Source organism: Acinonyx jubatus, chromosome A2 (assembly GCF_027475565.1).
Source record: "Acinonyx jubatus isolate Ajub_Pintada_27869175 chromosome A2, VMU_Ajub_asm_v1.0, whole genome shotgun sequence".
NCBI lineage: Eukaryota > Metazoa > Chordata > Mammalia > Carnivora > Felidae > Acinonyx > Acinonyx jubatus.
The window spans coordinates 120303774-120327208 of record NC_069383.1 but is presented as its reverse complement, the minus strand read 5'-3'; the positions used below and the strand labels follow the sequence as shown (position 1 = coordinate 120327208).

The 23435-nt window shown below is 41.9% G+C and overlaps 1 protein-coding gene across 2 annotated transcripts in view; it reads right to left on the bottom strand.

Moving 5' to 3' along the window:
- The window catches only part of SUMF1 (sulfatase modifying factor 1), a 94591-nt gene extending 88564 nt beyond the window's left edge, over window positions 1–6027 (bottom strand). Inside the window, exon 1 of one of the 2 annotated variants that reach the window (XM_053219030.1) lies at window positions 5710–6027. In XM_053219030.1, the coding sequence (XP_053075005.1) occupies window positions 5710–5985 (276 nt within the window). In that variant the 5' untranslated portion in view covers window positions 5986–6027. The remainder of the gene's footprint in view (window positions 1–5709) is intronic. The other variant, XM_027042518.2, reaches the window with a different exon arrangement.
- Window positions 6028–23435: the final 17408 nt, after the last annotated feature.

Below are 23435 nucleotides of genomic sequence, written 5' to 3'. Positions count from 1 at the left end.
TTTTTTCCAGCTGAGGTCAGCTTTGCCTTTTCTTTCCCTTGCTGTGAGATTTTTATCTTACATACAAAAATGAAATAAGCTTATATGAACACTTTTGGGTAGGCCTCCCTTTTCCTTCTTTCCTCTCCTCAAATCTAATAAGCTAAAGGCTCAGAAGAAAGTGAGGTGAAAAAGAGAAGCATGATCTCTGGATCTGCCTTAGCTGTCTATACAAGGCTTATCTATCTATACCATTCTCTTAGTCTACCGCCTACACAGACAGACAATAATTATAGACGGAATAACATTAAAGTTCCTTCAAGCCCTGGGATTTATGAGTCTATTAAGCCTCAGTGGCCTCATCTGTAAAGTGGGCAATAGTATCTCTTACTGGATTCTTGGGAGGATGAGACACAGCAAAAGATTATTTTACAAAGTTTTCTTCAAAGTATGGGACACCCTTTATTCCCACAGCACTTTTTTCAGTATTGTATCCACCAAAAAAAGGTAACAGATCATTCAAGCAATTATTAGAGAACGTCTAAAATGTGTAAGGCACTCTGGCAATAGAGATACAGAGATTTAAAAAGGTCTAAAAATACTTCCCATGTAGAATATCAGACAACTACACAGAAAATACCAAAGAAAATATACAAGTTGGCTTTAATACTACTTTCTGGAGGAAAGGTTTCATGGAAGAGATGGCACTCGATCATGCTTCGACACATGGGAAAGCATTACCCAATCAGAAACATTCTCAGATAGGAAATCAGGACTGGAGTTACCCATACATACAGAGCCATGACATACAATTTAATCATCCCATGATTCCAAATGCCTTTCAAGCAACAGTTTTAAAAGATACACGGAGATCAAAACATCTTGCTACCTTGTACAAAATAACCCTCTCAATTCTCATTGAGAATTATCTATATTTTTAACCAGAAGGGACTTGAGTAAAATTTTTAAATATCTAAGTTGTTTCCCATACAATTTTTACTGCAAGAACTTTCCAATGAAACTGTAAATTCCTTGAGGGTAAAGCCAGTGCTATTTATTATTTTGTGTCCCTCATCTTGCCAAGTGATCATTAAATGAATTGAAATACAAAAAAAGACTCACAGTTGAAAAGCGTTACGTTAAAAAGTGTGAAAATGTCATCCCCAGAAACCTTACATTACTAACATTTCCCAGAACACACCATGCACCTGCACAACGCTTTGTGCCCACGCTCCTCCCCTTCTTGGAACGTCCTTCAATCTGTCCTTCCATCCCAGCTCCTGAAAATGTCTCCTTCAAGCCCTAGCTCTAATGTGACCTTTTCTTTAAGACATTTCCTAATTTGTCCAGGAAGAATGAATTGTTGCTTCCTCTCCAAGGGCTTTGTAACATATTTCTCTTGTAGTGTTATCACTATGGAAAAATGATGCTTACATGTAATTGTGCGTGGAGGGGGAAGGGAGAGAGAGAGTGAGAGAGAGAGGAAGGTAGGGGGATAAAACGATGGGGGAACAGAGAGTGCACATGTGCAGACGCTAGCAAGCGCACACCCACCAGAGAGTAAATGGTAAATGCCTTAAGGGGAGGGCATAGGTCTTTTTCTTTTCTTTATGCCCAGGACATAAGGTAGTGTTATAAAATATGTGTACCAAATAAACATCTGCTGAATTAAACTAAATAAACACAAAAGAAAAAAATTAGATTTAATACAACCCCAATCCAAACCTCAGAAAGTTATTTTATGATATCAACAAAGTGATTCTAAGTTTATATGAACAGACAAAAGACCCAGAATAGCCAACACAACACTGAAGGAAAAAAACAAAGCTAGAGGGTGGATGCTACCCAACTTGAAGAGTTACTGTAAAGTTACAGTAATCAAGATGGTGTATACTGGTGAAAGAACAAATAGATCAATAAAACAGCAAAGAGAGCCCAGGAGAAAACATCCGTAAGGAAAGTCAACTGGTCTTTGAGGAAGGAGCTAAGGCAAAACAGTGGAGCAAAGATAGTCTCTTCAATAAACAGTGCTAGAACAACTGGATATTCACATAAAAATAATAATCCAGACACAGACATTATACCCTTCACAAAAATTAACTCAAAATAGATCACAGACCTAAATCTAAAATGCAAAACTGTAAAACTCTTAGAAGATAACATAGGAGAAAACCTAGATGACAATGGGTATGGTGATGACTTTTTAAATTTTTTTAATGTTTATTTATTTTTGAGAGAGAGACAGACACACAGACAGACTTGAACAGGGGAGGGGCAGAGAGAGAGGGAGGCACAGAAACTGAAGCAGGCTCCAGGCTCTGAGCTGTCAGCACACAGCCCGACACGGGGCTTGAACTCACGAACCGTGAGATCATGACCTGAGCTGAAGTCAGATACTTAACTGACTGAGCCACCCAGAGGCCCAGGTGATGACTTTTTAGACACAACATCAAAGGCATCATCCACAAAAGAAGGTGCCAAGCCAGGCTTCAATAAAATTAAAAATTTCTGCTCTTCAAAAAATAATTCAAGAGAATGAGAAGACAAGTCACAGACTAAGAAAAATTCGCAGATGACACATCTGATAAAGGGCTGTTATCCAAAACAAAGAACTCTTCAAACTCAACAATAAGAAAACAAAACAATCTGATTTTAAAACGGGCCAAGGAGCACCTGGGTGCCTCAGTCAGTTACGTGTCTGACTCTTGATTTCAGCACAGGTCATGATCTCATGGTTTGTGGGTTCGAGCCCTCATCAGGCTCCACACTAACAGTGTGAAGCCTGCTTGGGATTCTCTGTCTCCCCCTTTCTCTGCCCCTCCCCTGCTCACTATCGCTCTTGCTCTCTTTCTCTCTCAAAATAAATAAACATCAAAAAAGAAAAGGAAAAAAATGAAAAGGAAAATAAAAATGGGCCAAAGACTTAACAGACACCTCAACACAGAAGACACACAGATGGCAAAGGTATCATATGTTAAGCAAAAAAATGCAAACTAAAACAACAGTGAGATACCACTACATACCTCAGAATGCCCAAAATCTGGAACAATGACAACACCAAATGCTGGTGACAGTGTGGAGCAAGAGGAACGCTCATATATTGCTAGTGGGAATGCAAAATGATACAACCACTTTGGAAGACAATTTTGCAGTTTCTTAAAAACCTAAGCATATTCTTGCCATATGTTCCAGCAATTGTGCTTCTTGGTATTTATGAAAATTTATGTCCATACAAAAACCTGCACACAGATGTTTATAGCAGCTTTATTCCTAATTGCCAATACTTAAATGCAAGCAAGATGCCCTTTGGTAAGTGAATGGAGAGATAAACTGTAGTTTATGGATATTATTCAGTGCTACAAAGAAACTAGCTATTAAACTATGAAAAGACATCGAAGAATCGTAAATGCATATTACCAAAGAAAGAAGCCAATCTGAAAGGCTACATAGTATATAATTCCAATTGTGGCATTCCAGAAAAGGCAAAACTATGGGCACAATAAAAAGATCAGACGTTGCCAGTGGGGAGGAGGGGAAGGAATGAATAGAGGGAGCACAAACAGTTTTAGGGGAATGAAAATACTATACTATATACCACACTATATGATATTATAATGATGAATATACACCATACATTTATCCAAACCCATACAACGCACAACACCAAGTGTGAACCCTAAGGAAAACTATGGACTTTGGATAACTATGATACATAATGTAGGCTCATCATTTGTAACAAATGTACCATTCTGGTGGAGGATGTTGATAACTGGGGAGGCTATACATTGTGTAGGGGCTGGAGATATATGGGAAATTTCTGTACCTTCTTCTCAGTTTTGTTTTAAATGTAAAAATCCTCTAAAAGAAACAGTAAGTTTAAAAAAAAAGAAAATTAAGGGAAACAATGTCAATCACTACAACCAAGTATCTCTCTCATAATATTGGACTTCTTGAATTCAGAATAATGGCTAAGTGTCAGAATTAGACCAAAGTCATCTCCACATGAACTGAAACACTTGAAACTAAGAAAAACATAGAGATAAAGAACTGCCTCTTATGAAGTCTTTTGTCTTGATAACAAGGCTACTTTGGGTTCAGTCATTAACTAGAGTCCTTGAATGCTTGTGAGCTGTGTTCTCAGCAACAGCTAGTTCACTAATAGCATAAGATGCCTCCAAACATTAGAGAAAGTGAATTCAAGGGAAGACTAGCATAAAATAAAAACATGTATGGAAGAAACAAACAAACAAGCAAACAGGAACTTGCCAAAAATGACTCAAACAATACCTAGGCCAGACCCAAAACCACTCTGAAAAAATGGAAAAAAAATGTTTATCTTATGAACATAATTAAACAGACATTGGCACCCACATCTCATTCTGAAATTAAAAAAGAGGTTAGAGCACTTAAAATGAGGAATGTTCTGTACTGGCCAAAAGGTTCTAGGGAAAAATTTGATATAGATCAATCTGTAAATGTCACCCTGTTAGTAACAAAGCAGATAAAAAGATACAAGGCATTCTCTTTTGAAGGAGGGAGGAACTGATTATCATTTACCACAAAGGTAGAAAGAAAATAAAATCATCAATGGTCAATACACACTACAATAACCAGGGCTCCTACCACACAAAAGATAAACACTAATAAATCAGGGCATCCTCTGAGTAACAACCAGAAAATGTATAAGGCCAAAAATTACACAGGATGGAGAAACAACCAGAAGCCCAGCTACCAACCTCCTAACCCTCTATACCTGAGCCACAAAGTTAGAGTCCTCACCCCCAACATCCTCACTCCCTAGCTGGAGAAAGGCACCCCCAGACAGTATCTTTGGTAACTGTAATGTGAAAGTAAAGAACTACTATGGTGGCAGCATGCGGAAATACTGAAGAGGAAGAAAAAGGAAGAAGTCAGGCATGGCCTGATGGAAGACACTACCTCTCACCTAAGTCCTGAGTACTGTTCAGAATTAAACCACAGGAAAGAAAAGGGGGATAGAAAAAATAAGGAAAGGATGTACTAGATATACAAGAAGGAGTTTAGGAGTCAAACATCTGGGTTCTAGTCCCCATAATTCCACACCCATACCAATATGCAAAGTACCTGGAAAGAATGAAGTAACTGTTGTTACTAATGTTATTATTCATATATACTAACACTTAACACATCCAGGCACTAAGAGAGGCACAGATAAATAACACTAATAAAGGAACTACAATTGGTTTGGTCCTTCCTATGTGCTGAAGTAATAAGGATAATAAGATAAACAGGACAACTCCTTGCCCTCAAGAAAGTCTACTGAAAAAACAAAAGAACCAGTGTCTACTGGAAGAATCTATCGATAAACATACAACAATGTTAACGACATTTAAAGACCACTGTCCAGATTCCTTCACAGTTAATAAAACCTGTCGCCCGTAAACGCCTGAGAAACTCAAGAGGAAGATGGGGTGGAGTAAGGAGGAAATGAGTAAGAAGTGAGAAAGGGGAGTGTCAACTGTCCTCAAACCAAATTCCCTAACAAGCAGGATTCAGCTGGGCCCCAAGATCCCACCTTCTTGAGGGGGAAAAGGGGGGAGGTGCTTTTCATCGAATCGAATCAGCACGTGAGCGACTTGGGGTGTGGTTATAATCTTTACCTGCCTTCCTGCAAACCCCTTGCCTTGCTCATCCCGACCCTGTCCAAGAACCCCGAGGTCCCCACCCGCCTTCAGGGAATCGAGAGAGCACCTTGGTGGGCGCGAGCGGCCGCTCTCCCGGGACCTGCCCGGGGGCGTTCGCTTCCCGCGAGTATCGGTGCGCGGCCGCCGAGCTGCCATGGTCCCCGCGCCGCTGGGGAGTGCCACAGCCGCATGAGCCCGCCAGGGAAGCCGCGCCCGCGCCCGCGCCAGTCCTGGCCTCTTCGCCCCCAGCCGCCTCGCCCGGCAGCAAGAACAGTGGCAGCAAGAGGACGAGACCGAGCCTGGCGCAGGATCCACCAGCCAGCCCTAGTGAGGGCGCAGCCATGTTGTCCCGCAAGCCATGTGACCAGGTGGGTCACGTGACTGCGCCCTCCTTAAAGGAGCCAACCCTGAGTTGATTTTTGAGGTAGCCCTGCTGTCTCTCCAACTTTCTCTGGGTACCATTCCTATGGAGCGCCTCTGCTAGGCTCCGCTAACCCTGCAACGCAAAACCCTACAAAACTCAAGGCCTTACAGCGACTCTGAGCCTCATCACTATTTCTTGGTTGAAAAATGATAATCAAATTTGTTGAGCATTTGCTAAATGCCAGGCAGTATGCTAAGTAAGTACTTAACTTTTTGAAATCTCATTAATCCTCACAGGGACCCTGTAATATTTTTTAAAATTTTTAACGTTTATTTTTGAGAGAGAGAAAGAGAGAGAGAGACCACAAGCGGGAGAGGGGCAGAGAGAGAGAGGGAGACAGAATCTGAAGCAGGTTCTAGGCTCTGAGCTGCCAGCACAGAGCCCGACGCAGGGCTCAACTCACAAGCCGTGAGTCATGACCAGAGCCAAAGTCAGAGGCTCAACCAACTGAGCCCCAGGTGCCCCGAGGATCCTGTAATACTGGGTTCACAGAGCAATTAAATGACTTGCCCAAGGTCACATAGCAAATTAAGTGTCAAAAAACAAGTTTTAAGCCCAATCTAACTTAAAACCTGAGTTTAGTCATTATGCTGTACTGTAGGCAATTAAAGAAACTTCCCTTAATAAGAAATAAGGGGAAGATGAGCGTATTGAAACACTTCACTGAGGGTATAATTAGAGAAATCCTAGGTACACTGGGATAGGTACAACAGTGGCTCTTGAAAAGTCTCAGACCAGCCAGCGTCAGCATCATCTGGGGACACGTTAGAAATGTAGTATTCAGTCAGAATCTGTGGAGACAGGATGCAGCAACCTGTGGTTTGTTGTTGTTGTTGTTGTTTTTAATATTTATTTATTTTTGAGAGAGAGAGAGCCTGCAAGCATTTGGGGGGAGGAGAGGATACTCCCAAGCAGGCTCTTCACTGCCAGCACAGAGCCCAATGTGGGGCTTGTGAGATCATGACCTGAGGTGAAATCGAGAGTCAGATGCTTAAATGAATGAGCCACCCAGGCACCCCCAGCAACCCGTGTTTTAACATGTTTTCTAGATGATTCTGATGCATACTGATGCACACTAATACACACTAAAGTTCAAGAGCTACTGTTTTACAGGACCCGGTTTCCTCAGGAAAAAAAAATCAAAAGAAAAAGAGGTAGAAAGAATAAAATGATACCTCAACCAACTGTAATATATGCATCTTATTTTTAAAAAATTTTTTAACGTTTATTTATTTTTTGAGAGACAGAGACAGAGCATGAGCTGGGAAGGGGACAGAGAGGTGGGGGGAGTCACAGATTCTGAAGCAGGCTCCAGGCTCCGAGCTGTCAGCACAGAGCCTGACACGGGGCTCTAACCCATGAACCATGAGAGCATGACCTGAGCCGAAGTTGGCCGCCCAACGACTGAGCCACCCAGGCGCCCCTGCATCTTATTTAAATATTGATTCAAACATTCTTTTGAGATCTAAACATTTTTGAGATAATCAGGGAAATATGACCCTGAAGCAAACTACTATATTCAATAAAATTAAGGAATTAATATCAATTTTGCGTGTAGATTTTTAAGATTGGTAATAGTATTTGTGGTTATGTTTTTTAAAAGAATCCCTTCCTTTGAAATTTATGTGGTGGAATCTATATATAGATAAGGAGATATGCTGTCAAGGATTTGCTTCCCAAAAAATGGGTGATGGGAGGAAGGTGGTGACTAGAATTGAAACAGAATTGGCCTTGAGTTGATATTTGTTGAAGCTTTTTGTTTATGGGTATCTAGGTGTTTGTTATATCACTATCTAGTTTACATTTGGATTTTGTTGGTTTGTTTTTTATTAAAGAATATAGGTGCTCCTGGGTGGCTCAGTCAGTTGGGCGACCAACTCTGGTTTTCAGCTCCGGTCATGATCTCATGGTTGTGAGATAGAGCCCTGCTTTGGGCTCAGTGCTGAGCATGGAGCCTGCTTGGGGTTCTCTCTCTCCCTCTCACTTTCTGCCCCCCCCCAATAAATAAATAAACTTTTAAAAAAGAATATAGGATAGTCCTTTCCCCCTTGTTGACTATCTCACAGTTTTCCAAGAGCTTTCACACACTTTATTATTTGAGATCACAACCACTTGACAAGGAGCCTACTATGATTATACCCATTTCACAGTTGGTGAGGCTAAAAGTTCATTGTTTTAACTATGGTTATAAATTTACTATGGACAATTTAGATTCCAGAGTCTAGGTCAAAGGTAATCGTTATCAGTCTCTATGCAAAAGTTCAGTCTCTGCACATGCTGTGTCAGCTGCCCTTCTGAAAACTGAACACCTTAGATTCATGATCCTCCTATACCATTAGAGTATGACCTCCATGAAGGCAAGAAGCCTGCCAATTTTCACCCCTGTTATCGGCAAAATTAGGCCAAATCCTGGCATGTGATAAGCACTCAGTGAATTTATTGAATTAATGGATAAATGAATGAATGTGACCTCTTTCTCTTAAAGGGAAGCAGATTGCTGAGAAAATAATACAGATCTAGGCTTAGAAAGAGCTGAGTTTAAAGCTATCCACTTGCGAGAGGTAGGACATAAGCCAATTCACCTTTCTGAGCCTCTATTTCTTTATATGTGAAATAGGGATAACAATATCTTCTTCTTAGAGGTTTTATAAAGATTAAGTGAGTTGAGGTGCCTGCCTGGCTCAGTCTGTTAAGCGTCTGACTTCGGCCTAGGTCACAATCTCGCAGTTGTAAGTTTGAGCCCCGTGTCGGGCTCTGTGCTGTTAGCACAGAGCCTGGAGCCTGCTTCGGATTCTGTGTCTCCCTATCTCCCGCCCCTCCCCCGTTCATGCTCTATCTCTCTGTCTCTCAAAAATGAATAAACGTTAAAATGTAAAAAAAAAAAAAAAAAGATTAAGTTAAAGTATGTAAAGGCTTAGCCCAGTGCTTGGAATTTCATAGTACCTTAAAAAATAGTTTGCTATTTTTAGCAATCATTATCCAAAATGGATACTTTGTAGATTCTCCAGGAAGTGTCAACCTCCTGTCTCAAGCCACTGGATAATTTCTTACTGGTCACCAATCAAAGAGTGAGTGGAAGATATTGGTAAGAAATCCCTACATGAAGAGGCTTACACTAGACAGTAGAGGTAAACATGCAATTCACCAACCAACTCTGTACAAATAAGGTCATTTTATTCAGTGTCTCTCCCACTCTCCACCTCCCTTTTGAGGTACTTGTGCTGGTCTTCTTGCTCCTTCTACTAATGAAGCTGGATGAAAGAACCCTAGCCCTGAAAGTATGCATGTTTTCTAAGCAGCAAGGAGATGAGTTTGGCTACAATAGAGTGAGCAAAAGGAAGATAAAAAGAAAGGGAGATCAGAAAGGTAGCAGAGGGCTAGATGATGTACGATATGGTAAACTTTTACTGTAAGTGAAAAGCAGTGCCATTGTGCAGTTTTAAGAAGACACCTCACATTTTTTTTCTGACAATCAGGTCAATTTCCCTGCCAAATTAGAGATTCCTTATATTGCCTGCTGGTCTCTGAACACAAGGAATCCAAAGTGCCCTGATGGCAGCCATGACTTACAGTTCAGTGGGACCCTTCCTGTATCTAATGGACCAGGACCTTCAACTCTGCAGGGCTTAGAGTTCCAGAGATGGGAGGAACAAAGTCCCCAGCGGGTTATTACAAATGATAATAAGTGGGGGCACCTGGGTGGCTTGGTCGGTTAAGCGTCCGACTTCGGCTCAGGTCATGATCTCACGGTCCCTGAGTTCGAGCCCCGCATCGGGCTCTGTGCTGACAGCTCAGAGCCTGGAGCCTGTTTAGGATTCTGTGTCTCCCTCTCTCTCTGCCCCTCCCCTGTTCATGCTCTGTCTCTCTCTGTCTCAAAAAATAAATAAACATTAAAAAAAAAGTTTAAAAAAAAAACAAATGATAATAAGTGGGGCCACTTCTACTACCACCCCCTTGATTCCTAAACCATTTACTCCTACTACTTGGGGACACAGTGCCATATAGGCATCCTTATAAATGACCCCATCCCGAAGAGGATGGCCTCCAAGCTGGCATTTCAACTGTGCCCTCAGTAACTCACTCCCAGTTTCCACAAGGACAGCTTGTTTCTGGTTGATGTGGTATGAGATAAAACCATTGGATGGGTTCACCCCTGCATCTCCTTCCTTATGAAATGGGTCCCCTGCTCAATTGCTGTGTTGGTGGGAAAACATGCCTGTGGATAAGGCATTCTACTAGCTCTCCCATCCATTTTCGGGTTGCATCCTCAACCTGAGGCTGCCCATACAAAAACCCAGCTTGGGCTTTTTTTCTCCTACTTCTGTAAGTCATAAGAGACCCCTACATGACCCTAAATATGAGTGGAGGAAGGGGCACTGGTGCAATGGTGGTTATGTGCAGCTTGCTCATGTCATCACATCTTGCTTGGACTTGATCTTGGATGTGCCATTTCCATCTCATAATGGATTGTTGTTCAGCTTTCCTGACTTAAGAACTTAGTGGGTCTGACAGAACAAGTTAATAATGCAGTTCCAGATTCATGATTACTTGGTCACCAACGATTCTATCTCTATCAGTGCTTAGGAGCACTGCTTTTAAAAGCAAGAACTGCTTTTAAAAGATGCATAATTGGGGCTCCTGGGTGGCCCACTTGGTTGAGCATCCAGTTCTTGATTTCAGATCAGGTTTTGATCCCAGGGTCATGGGATTGAGCCCTGCATCAGGCTCCATGCTCCGCATGGAGCCTGTTTGGAATTCTTCCTCTCTCTCCCTCTGCCCCTCTTACCTGCTTAATAAAACTTAAAATAATAAAATAAAAGATGCATAATTTCATTTCTCAGGGTTCTCCAGAGAAACAGAACCGAGAGAGAGAGAGAGAGAGAGAGAGAGAGAGAGAGGGAGTGTGTGTGTGTGTGTGTATGTATGTGTGTGTGTGTGAATAAATAATAAAGAGGGGCGCCTGGGTGGCTCAGTCAGTTGAGCATCCAACTTCAGCTCAGGTCATGATCTCACAGTTCCATGAGTTCTAGCCCTGTGTTAGGCTCTGTGCTGACAGCTCAGAGCCTGGAGCCTGATTCGGATTCTGTGTCTCCCTCTCTGCCCCTCCCCCACTCATGCTCTGTCTCTCTCTTTCTCTGTCAAAAATAAACATTAAAAAAAATTAAAAATAAATAATAATAAAGAGATTTATTATGAGGAATTGAATTACATGACTACGGAGGCAGGCAAGTCCCCAGATCTGCAGGGTGAATGGGAAAGCTGGAGATCCAAGATAACTGATAATATAAGTCCAAGTCTAAGTCTGAGAACCAGGAGAGATAATGGTGTAGTTTTAGTCCAAAGGCTGGCAGGCTCAAGACCCAGGAAGAGTAAATGTTTCAGTTCAAGCCTGAAGGCAGGAGAGAAGGTGATGTACCAGTTCAAAGGCATTTGGAGAGGAAGAACTCTCTCTTACTCAGGGGAGGATCAGCCTTTTTATGCTAGTCTGGCCATCAACTGATTATATGGGGCCCACCAACATGAAGGAGAACAATTTGCTTTTGTCAGTCTACCAACTTAAATGTTAACCTAATCAAAAGACACCCTTACAGAAACAACTGGAATAATGTTTGACCAAGTATCTGGGTGCCTCATGGTCCAGTGAAGGTGACACAAAATTAATCATCACAGTCATTCTCTGCTGTGGATGGCACAACTTTTCTTCTAATGAATCCCTGAGGCCTAGTGTAGTGATTCTTTCACTTGGGCTTGCCATTCTCTCCATATGGCCTCTTTCCTGCTGCTGAGCTCTTTCTTTCTCCTAGCCCCACTTAAACCTGCCCTTCCATGTTACCTGGTGTATGGGCTATCTCAACAGTCCTAGCTGTGGAATAGTTGTCTCTAGAACCAGACTAGCCCTTGTGCTTCCTTTTTCACAGGATGCCTAATGCAGCAATCTGTTTCACTTTGGAGAAGCTGTCCTGGCACAGGCCTGACCAGTGAACCCACCTTTATGGAGATGGACAATTCTTGAATCTTCACGGGCTTATCTCCCTTCTCTGGAGTGTTACGTTTTATACAAAGGCCTCCAGTGCTAACCCCCTCTTGCTCATCCTGGCTGATTAACCTAATATCATCAGTGTGATATAGCTTCATAATATTCTGAGGATGTCCAGATAACTTAGTCCAGCTCTCTTCAAACTGTACTATGACACAGGGCAAGAACATTAACACAGATGGAGAGTAAAACTGTAAAGCAGGGATGGGCAAAATTTTTCTATAAAGGGCCAGATGACAAATATTTTAGGCTTTATGGGCTGCATAGTTTCTCTGTTGCATATTCTTCGAGTTCATTGCTGTTGTTATTTTACAAACCTTGAAAAACATAAAAACCATTCTTAATTCAAGTCTGTTCTGGCAACAATGCCACATCAAGCACAGCAGCTGAGATTGAGGCCAGTATTGGTTGAGCTTGCTGATGTCTGCACTCTTTTTAGTGGGCCGACCACCCTTAGCCTCCTTCTAACTGTAGCAGCGCTCTGTTGGTTACTCACCTATTTTACCATCCACACACGCCCTGTGGGGCAAGTCTCCTTGGCTCCCCTTCCTACTTGTCTGCTGTCGCACTAATGCTATCCCCCTGGAGGCTAATGATAAATGCCACCAGCTAGCTTGTATTACCCCAGGACCCTGTCATCTCCATTGTTATTTGCAAGCTCCAGCTTTGTGGCTGCCCTTCCCAGTCAGCCCTGGCCTGCAGAGGCAAGCCTCCACTGAACTGCTGACTGATGCTGGTGCCCCTCTGCCCGGTGCATGTCTGATGGCCTTGGGGAATGTGTGTCCTCTGAGCCCTCCAAGGGGTTATAGTCCTCGGTGGGTCTTCTGGCCTCTTGGAACAAATGCAAACATCATTCCTTCTTGCCTGAACTGTTGAGTTTTAGCCATTATGAGTAATGTTTCCATTTCTGTTGGGAATAAACTAGGAGTGGGACTGTTTGGTCATATTATAATTCCGTTTTAACTTTTCGAGGGATCTGCCAAACTGTTTTCCAAAGTGGCTGGATCTACATGCAAAAGAATAAACCTGGATCACTTTCTTACATCATATACAAAATAAACTCAAAATGGGTTAAGGACTGAAAAGTGAGTCCTGAAACCATAAAAACCCTAGAAGAGAGCACAGGCAGTAATTTCTCTACATCAGCTATAGCAACGTTTTTCTACATATGTCTCCCGAGGCAAGGGAAACAAAACCAAAAGTAAACTATCAGGAGTACATCAAAATAAAACACTTCTGCACAGTGAAGGAAACAATCAACAAAGCTAAAAGACAACCTACTGAATGGGAGAGGATATTTGCAAATGACATATCCAAATGGTCAGTATCCAAGATATATAAAGAATTTACACAACTCAACACCAAAAATACAAATAATCTAATCAAAATGAGCAGAAGACATGAACAGACATTTCTCCAAAGACTCACAGATGGCCAGCAGGCACATGAAAAGATGTTCAACATTACTTAACATCAAGGAAATGCAAATCGAAACCACAATGAGATATCACCTCACACCTGTCAGGATGGCTAAAATCGAAATGGTTGTGCCATTTTACATCCCATCAATAATGCATAAGGCATTCCAATGTCTCCACCATGATAATTATTCTTGCATCTCCTTTAACATAAAGTCTTTTTTCTCCTTTTATCAGGCCCAGTATTTCTTATGTTTGGCTATACTGGGATTTAACCCTGTTTATAGTCTGGCAGCCACAGAGGAGGTGGAGCATGAAGAGACACTTTTAGACAAACAGGTTTGGGTGATGGAATGTAGAAAGGGCCCTCAGCAATCACCTGGCTGAATACAAACAGGCCCATCGGGAGACCCATCCCAAAATATCCATAGGCCCTAAATGACCAATGGGCTACTTACAACCAGGCACAGTTACCAAAAAAGGAAGAATTCCATACATAGCCTACCTCCTCACTTTCCCTCTTTAAAAATAGCCCCCACTCACTGCCTCATGGCATATAGCCTCTCCTTGGCTGTCCTGCCCATGCTCCCTTGCAGTGTATTCAATGAACTTCTATTGCCTTTATTCTGCCTCTGGTGAATTCTTTCACCTCCTGCACCATTGGCGTCCACCTGATCATTGCCCTACATTTGGGGGCCCTCGTCCAATCAAGAGACACCCCATTAGACACCACATCGCAGCTCCTTGTGTCGGGGGACCTATTACCTTGTAAGGGAGGGGGTTCTACAGTGTCTTCCCCCATGGGGGAGCTGTTACTTCTCTATAGGGAGGGATAGGCCACCTCCACAGGCTATGGGGGTTCAAAGTCTATACAGCTACATTTCCCAAGCGCATCCACCTAAATGTCCCTGTCCCATGTTTCAGGCCCCAGGTTTTTCCAACCTGATCCCTAACTTTAGCATAGGAGACTTGCATTAGCTGAATGTCCAAACATCTCTGGATTTCTGGGTTCTAACAATTAGCCCATCAGCCTACCACTCAACTGAGTCTGGTCTTGCACAGTAATGGATAAGGGCCTCTTTGCAAGTTACCAAAGAGGCCCTCTGGCTCTCTCACTCAGTTTTTGACTATTAACTGCCTTCAGTTTTTCATTATGCTTTGTAGGGGATCAATGCAACTTGGTAATAACCAGACAGCCCATTATCTGTGGATTTATTGTACCTATTGACCTTTCAAATTTGAGTCCGCACACCATCACAGACCTTCCTTTCCACATGGACATGTTCCCAGGTCACAACCAGTAAAATTTTTAGCAGATGGGTTGCCACCTTGTGCCAGGAATTATATGTGTCCCACACACCATCAAAATGGGAGTCCTCACTGCCACTTAGGCAGTGAGTGACCCCGTCCAAAAACTCATCTTGTCACCTGAGTTCTTGGACCATTTTTAGTATCAACTGTATTATTGTGGTTTCTCTCAAAAACCAGGTGCCAGGATTCCATTAGAAGTGCAAGAGAGTTCTTTGGTGTTAACACCTGTGAAAACTACAAATGGGAGAGAGAATGAGGAGGGGTTGGCATCAAAAGCCTCCAGGCTCCAATACAGGCACGACACCGATGAAAGGAAGGAACCAGGAGGAAACACTGGGCAGGAAAAGCCTCTGGGTCTGGTGTTTGTGAAGGTTAACTTCATGTGTTAACCTGACTGGCCATGGGGTCAACATTATTTCTGGGTGTGTCTATGAGGGTGTTTCAGAACAGATTAGGATTTGAATCAGTGGATTTATTAAAGCATATGGCCTTCTCCAATGTGGGAGGGCATCGTCCAATCCATTGAGCACCTGGATGGAACAAAAAAAGTGAAGGAAGGTTGAATTAGCTTTTTGACTACTTGAGTGGGAACACTGATCTTCCGCTTTTGGGACTCGATGGTTCTCAAACTTTCAGACCTAGACTCGAACCTGCACCATCAGCTCCCTGATTCTCAGGCTTTGGAATGACATCACCAGCTTTCCTGGGTCTCCAGCTTGCAGGTGGTAGATATAGGACTTTTCAGCCTCCGTAATCACATAATCCCATTCCTTATAATAAATCTCATTATCTATGTCTGCATCTCTTCTATGTCTATGTTTAGATCTACCTTCTGTTGGTCCTGTTTCTCTGGAGAACCGATACAGTGCTGCACTGAGAAGGTCTGAGCAAGCACAAAGGGAAATTCTAGAGCAAAGATTGCTCATTAGAGGAGTCTTGCATGGAGCCAAAATGGGCAGCTCCTCGTCTTCCCACTGTGTTCAGTCATTGGCTGGAGATGCCAAGGACAAGTGTGTCCTCAGTTTAAATACTGGCTGATCCCACAGGGGCTGCTGCTGGAGACTGTCAGTTGACTGTACTCCTTGTGGCAGGTCCATTCTTGAAGAGAGTTCAGAACACACACCTCCTGGCTGCCACCATGACTCATAGGACCCTCTTTGATCTGTCTCCCCCTCTCATTTCATCTTCAATCATGTGACCTTTGCTCACCACGTTCTAGCCATGGTATCCTTCTTACTGCTTCTGAAAACCCAGCAAGTACAATCCACCTGCAGGTCTTTGCGTTTGTTGTTGCCTCCACCTGCGATGCCCTACCCTTTTCATGGCTGGCTCTTTCTTGTCATTCAGGTCTCAACACAAGTATTATCTCTTCAGTGAAGCCTTTCTTGATCTCCAAATATAAAGCAGCCCTTCTCTATTACGTCATATCACATCACCTCTTTTATTGTCTCCATGTACTTGTCACTACCTGAAATTATTTTTTGTAACCTGTCTCCCTATCAGGGCAAGTATAGCGTCTTTAGTGTTCAATGCTATGTCCTCCATCACTCTAACAACACATGGTATGTATAAGTGCTAAGTAAATATTTGTCAAATAAATGAATGAATCATTAAAGGAATAAAAACCTTGAGACTCTGAAAGGTTTTTATTGTGGAACATCAAAATTCCTTAAATAACGATGCTTCAAAACATTTGTAAGATGGACCCTAAAGATCAGGTTCTTTGTCTCAGAAGCCTGCTGCCTGACATTGTTATGCTCACATACACATTCAGGATGTGACTTTCCATACTGACAGCCAGGAGTGTCTGTGAGATGAATGGATAGCACCTCCATCCAGGATTTTGTGATGCCCCATTGTAATTCATTCAATAAGTATTTATTGCATATTGACTAGCTATCCAGCATGATTCCAGGTTTGAGAACAAAACAGATAAAAACTCTTTCCCTTGTGGAACTGGCATTAAATAATTCAAAATACGTGAGATATTTAGAACATTTCTTGGTTTACAGTAATAGCTAAAAATTTATTAGTTATGATTATTATAATTCTTAAACTATCTAATATCTCAAATGAGCATTCCAAACTTCTTTATTTTTATTTATTGTTTTTTAGGTTTATTTATTTTTCAGACACAGAGAGAAACAGCCTGAGGAGAGGAGGGACAGAGAGAGAGGGAGATACAGAATCCGAAGCAGGCCCCAATGTGGGGCCTGAACTTACTGACTGTGAGATTATGACCTGAGCTGAAGTCAGACACTTAACCGACTGAGCCACCCAGGTGCCCCAAAGGTTTTCATTTTTTTTAATGGTTGTTTATTTTTGAGAGAGACAGAGACAGAGACAGAGCGTGAGTGGGGGAGGAGCAGAGAGAGAGGGAGACACAGAATGTGATACAGGCTCCAGGCTCTGAGCTGTCATCACAGAGTCTGATGCGGGGCTTGAACCCACGAACTATGAGACTGTGACCTGAGCCGAAGTTGGACGCTTAACCGACTGAGCTAGTCAGGCACCCCAGGTTTTCATTTTTAATATGACACTATCCTCTGTATGTTTAGAGAGTAAAAATGAGAAGTGCAAATAATTACAGGCAGGAAAATGTTGCCAGGCAGTTCTTCATTAGGCATTCTTCAGAGCCATTGTGTGGTGAAATCACCTGACTGGAAAGCCTATTAACTTAGGCTTTTTAAATTTGCTAAATTGTGCTGCAGTCAATGAGGAAAACTCACAGACAGAAAATTTTTCATTTTTTGTTTGTTGGTTTTCTTCTTTTCTTATAATAGGTTGGTCTTATAATAGGTTGGTCTTACTTCTCTCCCTCCTTGAAAGCACACACACACATGTGCACAGACACACAGACATACACACACAGACACACACACACACACACAGCTTCCTTAAAGAAAATGCAAAGAAGAGATACATTTTAAGGATTCACAAACAGAACAGGAGTAGCAGAAAAGTTAACTATTCCACTTCAGAAGGGACTGTAACACCGTTGAGAATGGAACCAGAACCTGAGGATTCTGTAGCCGGTGTTCTTGATTTTCACTTGGGTGCTGCCCTGGTTCACTGCCCACTTCCCCAAGAGGTCTGTTATTCCCTGCACATTAATTCCTTCTGCAATTGCCTTACCTTGAGGAGTGTATCCTCTTATCTTTTTTCCCCCACAGCTTCTGTTTAATCACAGTACAGTTCCTATTTCCAGTACCCAGGACCCTTCATGGCCTCAACACCACAGCACAGCCTCACTCAGTATTGCCTGTGCTGCTAACATTCGGGGATCACTGTTTCCCCACTCAGCTGTCAAGAAGAGGAGGACTGGCTTGTCCAGTTCCTCTGTCTCACACCACAGCCTACCACAGGCTACAGGAGCCTATGGCTTGGCTGTACTTGAGTCAGGTAGTCACCCTTGGTCCAATCAGCTACCATTAGAAGTTCAGGCAAAACTATAGTGTGCATCAGAATTACCTAAAATAACAATTGGGTGGCCTATCCCCAGATTCAGTAGGTCTTGGGGTGGGGATGGAGAATTTATATTTCTAATGAGTTCCCAGTGCTGCCAATGTTGCTGATCTGGACAGTTTGTAAACTACTATTTTCTCATTTTAATTATTATTAAAAAATATTTTTGTTTTATTTATTTATTTTGGGGGAGAAAGAGAGAGAGGGAATCCAAAGCAGGCTTCACACTGTCAATGCAGAGCCCAATGTGGGGCTCGAACCCATGAACCCCGAGATCATGATGTGAGTGGAAACCAGGAGTCAGATGCTTAACCGACTGAGCCACAGCTCTACACGGAACAAGTCTTTCAGTGCCATTTTCAACAGCATTTTCTCAGTTCATGTCTCCATGTCCATTTTGGTAATTCTCATGATATTTCCATTTTTTTATTATTATTGTACTTCTTATGATGATCAGTGGTCACTATCTTTGATGTTGTTTTGGAGTGCCACGAGCCATGCCCATATGATGGTGAACATCATCAATAAAATATGTATGATTGTTCCACCAGTCTCTCCCCTGTCTCTCCTCTTCATCTCATCTCCCTATTCCCTGGGACACAAAAATATCAAAATTAGGCCAATTAATAACCCTACAATGGCTTCTAAGTGTTCAAGTAAAAGGATTAATTGTACATATGTCACTTTAAATCAAAGGCTAGAAACGATTCAGTTTAGTGAGGAGGGCCTGTTCAAAGCCAATAGGCCAAACACTAGGTCTCTTGTGCCAACAGTTAGCCAAATTGTGAATGCAAAGGAAAAGTTCTTGAAGGACATTAAAAGTGCTACTCCATTTTAACACACAAACGATAAGAAAATCTTATTGCTGATATCAACTTTAGTAGTTTGGATAGAAGATCAAACCAACCACAGCATCCCCTTAAGTCAGAGCCTAATCCAGAGCAAGGCCCTAACTCTCCAATTCTATGAAGGCTGAGAGAGGTGAGGAAGTTGCAGAAGGAAACTTTGAAGCCAGCAGAGGTTGGTTATGTTATCCATAACATAAAAGTGTAAAATGAAGTAGCAAGTGCTGATGTAGAAGCTGCAGCAAGTTATCCAAAAGATCTGGTTCATTAATGAATGATATTTAATGAAGCTGGCTACTCTAAACAGCAGATTTTCAATGCAGGCAAAATAGACTTCTATTGGAAAAAGATGCCATCTAGGACTTTTTCATAGCTGGAGAGAAGTCCATGCCTGGCTTCAAAGCTTCAAAGGACAGGCTGACTCTCTTGTTAGGGGATAATGCTGATGACTTCAAGTTGAAGCCAATGCCATTTGGCATTCCAAATAACCTAAGGCCCTTAAGAATTATGCCAAATCTTCTCTGCCTGTGCTCTATATGTGGAACAACAAAGCCTGGATGACAGTACATCCATTTATAATGTGCTTTACTGAATATTTTAAGCCCACTGTTGAGACCTACTGCTCAGGAAAAAAAATCCTCACAAAATGTTACCATTCATTGGCAATGCGCCTGGTCAACCAAGAGCTCTGATGGAGATATACAATGGGATTAAAGCTCTTTTCATGCCTGCTAACACAACATCCATTCTGCAGCCCAAGAATTAAGGGGTCCTTTTGACTTTCAACATTTCATAAGGCTGTAGCTATCATAGATGGTGATTCCTCTAGTAGATCTAGGTAGCATCAGTTGAAAACCTGGAAAGGAGTCACCATTCTAGATGCTATTAAGAACATTCATGATTCATGGGAAGAGATCAAATTACTGACATGAATAAGAGTTTGGAAGAAGCTGATCCCAGCCCTCATAGATGACTTTAAGGGAGTTCAAGACTTCAGTGCAGAAAGTAACTGCAGATGTGGTGGAAATAGCAAGAGAGCCAGAATCAGAAGTGGAGCCTGACAATGGGACCGAATTGCTGGAGTCTCATAAAACCTGAACTGATGAGAAATTGCTTCTTACAGATGAGGAAAGAAAGTAGTTTCTTGAGATGGAATCTTCTCCTGGTGAAGATGCTGTGAAGTTTGTTAAAATGAAAACAAAGGATTTCAAATATCACAAAAAACTTATTAAAAAAGCAGTGGCAGAATTTGAGAGGATTGAGCTTAATTTTGAAAGAAGTTCTGTAGGTAAAATGCTATCAAGCACTATCACAAGCTACTGAAAGGAAGAGTCAAACTTCACTGTTGTCTTATTTTAAGAAATTGCTGCAGCCTCCCCAACCTCTGTCAACCACCACCCTGATCAATCAGCGCTGTCAACATTGAGGCAAGACCATCCAGTAGCAAAAAAGATTATAATTCACTGAAAGCTCACATAAGGGTTAGCAATTTTTTTTGCAATAAAGTATTTTTAAATTAAAGTATGTATTTTTATTTATTTAAAAAATTTTTATTAAATGTTTATTTTTGAGAGAGACAGAGTGCAAGTAGGGGAGGGACAGAGAGAGAGGGAGACACAGAATCCAAAGCAGGCTACAGGCTCCAAGTTGTTGGCACAAAGCTGGATGTGGGGCTCAAACCCGTGAACCACGAGATTGTGACCTGAGCTGAAGTTGGACACTTAACCGACTGAGCCACCCAGGTGCCCCTTAAGGTCTGTGTTTTTAAAGACAAAATGCTATTGTATACCTAAAGGCTTCAGTATAATATACACATTACTTTTATATGCACTGGAAAACCAAAAAACTTCATTTGACTTGCTTTATTGTGATATTTGCATTATTTGCGTGTTCTAGACCCAAACCTGCATGGTCTGCCTGTAAACCAATAGTGCTACCCCTTTAGTACCTCTGCTGGGTGGGATGTTTTTCTCTTAGCGACACTGGGGCCACAATAAGCACTGTGACTGACAGCTCCATATGGCCTATAATATTCCTTCTCCAAACTCACCATCCATTTAATCTTCCTGATGTTCCTGAACAGTGGTGGTTGAAGAGAAAGATGGGAAGAGAAAGATAGAATGACACCAAAACAAGTTTAAAGCATAAAAGATGTTTTCTGTGCCTTTGGAAAGGAAAAGGAAGGAATAAGAAATCACAGTCATGGTTCTCTTGTAGATCCTATCTTTTCAATGTTTGAAATCAAATAAAATGAGGGAGAAGAATGATCCCCTCCTTTGTCAAGAATAAGGAGGAAATATATAAATACATATATAATAAATATATACATATTTATTTCAGAAGCTCATCAAATAGTGTTTTACTTTTCATGTCCATTTATTTAGGAAATGAAATGCCAAGATGCCACTGTGAAGGCAGGAACATTAGCAAAGGAAACTGCATATTAAATCACACCAGCGTCTGTATATATTTGTAGGGTTTTTTTCTTTTTTTTGGCGGTGTGTGTGTGTGTGTGTGTGTGTGCGTGTGTGCGTGTGTGTGTGTGTGTGTGTTTTAGCACCTGTGTATATTAGAAAGGTACAAATATACATTACTCTTTCAAGCTTTAGCTAATGCTTAGCATATGAATGAACTTCCAATCCTTGTAATTACTGTTTCCCCAGGGTCTTTGACCTAAAGCTTGGCTACCATTAAGAAGTAACTTCTTTCCGGGAAAACTTGCCTAACATAATAGAAGCTATGGATATGAGCTATAGACACCTATAATGGGGTTTTGCTTCCTTTCACGTCAAAAAAACATTTTTGAAGCAGGGATATATATCCAGTAAGTGATCTTGGAATCAAGGAAATAGAATTATACATGTTCCTCTAATTGACAAATAATATATTCCTTGGCCACAAGCCAAAGAATGTGGGTTGCCTCTGGAAGATGGAAGAGGCAAGGATATGGATTCTCCCTCTTGATCCCCCCCACCCCCAAAGGGCTTGATAGCACCTTGATTTAGCACAGGGAGACCCATGTTGGACTTCTGACCCACAGAACTATAGGAAAATAAATTTTCATTATTTAAGCCATTAAGTTTCTAATCATTCGTTATGGCAGCAATAGGAAACTAGCACGAGTATATATTCAGTTTGAACGTTCTCATGAGGTGCAGGCTGCAACTCACAGGCAGAAGGTCAGCAGATGCACAGGGCATTCTTTGGAGAGTCGGACAACGTGCTGTGGTTGGAACATAGCTAGACCAGAGTGTGTGTGTGTTCCAGAAGGTAAGCTACCCTTCACCTTCTCCTTCCCACTTCTCTCCCTTGTTGCTAGGAAAGTCTGAGTGATTCTGCATGAGGTAGGGGCATGAAGGTGATGATAACTGAAAACTATTTAGGGCTTAGGTACAGACCATGTGAACTTAGATGCCAGCTGATTGGAGATTCAGAGAAATGCCAGCTGCAACTCCTGGCGATCTTGGGGTCCTTGAGAGCCCTGGGAAGTCTCAGCCTTAACCTCTGAAAGCCAGGAAGTAACATCAGTTCTTGGCCAGGCAGCCCAAAGTTCCTGGAGTCATTTCACAAACAGACCTTCCAGCTCCCTCATTACAGGTGTGATGACCTGATGCCTAGAAAGTATCACATGATGCTGCTCATTCAGCATGCATCAGAATCATCCAGACGGCTTGTTCAAACAAAGATTGATGGCCCTCATTCATTGAATTTCTGATTCAGTAGAACGGGGATGCAGCTTGAGAATTCACATTTCTAACAATCTCCCAGGGAATGCTGGTTTTGCTGGACTGAGGACCACAGTATTAGAACAATAGACACAGTAAATAAGAACTTAGGACTCAGGCAGCGCTTGCTGCTTACAAGTTGAACGATCTTGGGCAACTTTAGAATTCTCAACTTTCTTCCATGTATCAAATAGGGTTACTAAAACCCACCTCTTGGGATTAAATAGAATGGTCTATGTAAAGCACTTAGCACGTAGTAAGTACACAATAAATGGTTTCTATTCTAATGCGTTTACCATTAGTATTACAGTTAATGCCAAGTTAATAAGTGTACCAGGCAAGGCACCACAGACAAGTTAATGGCAGATGATAATGGCACCTCACAAACCACCAGGACTTTCTCAAAGTCTCCCAATCACATTGTTTAACTTTGTAACTCAAAAGAACTCCGGAGGAAAGAGTCTAAAAATGCTTCACCCACAAAACAGAATGAACAAGAAGCACAAAGTTTTAAAACAATTTGAGAAAATCTGTCTAACAATAGAAAAAGGAAACTCCTTTGGGTATG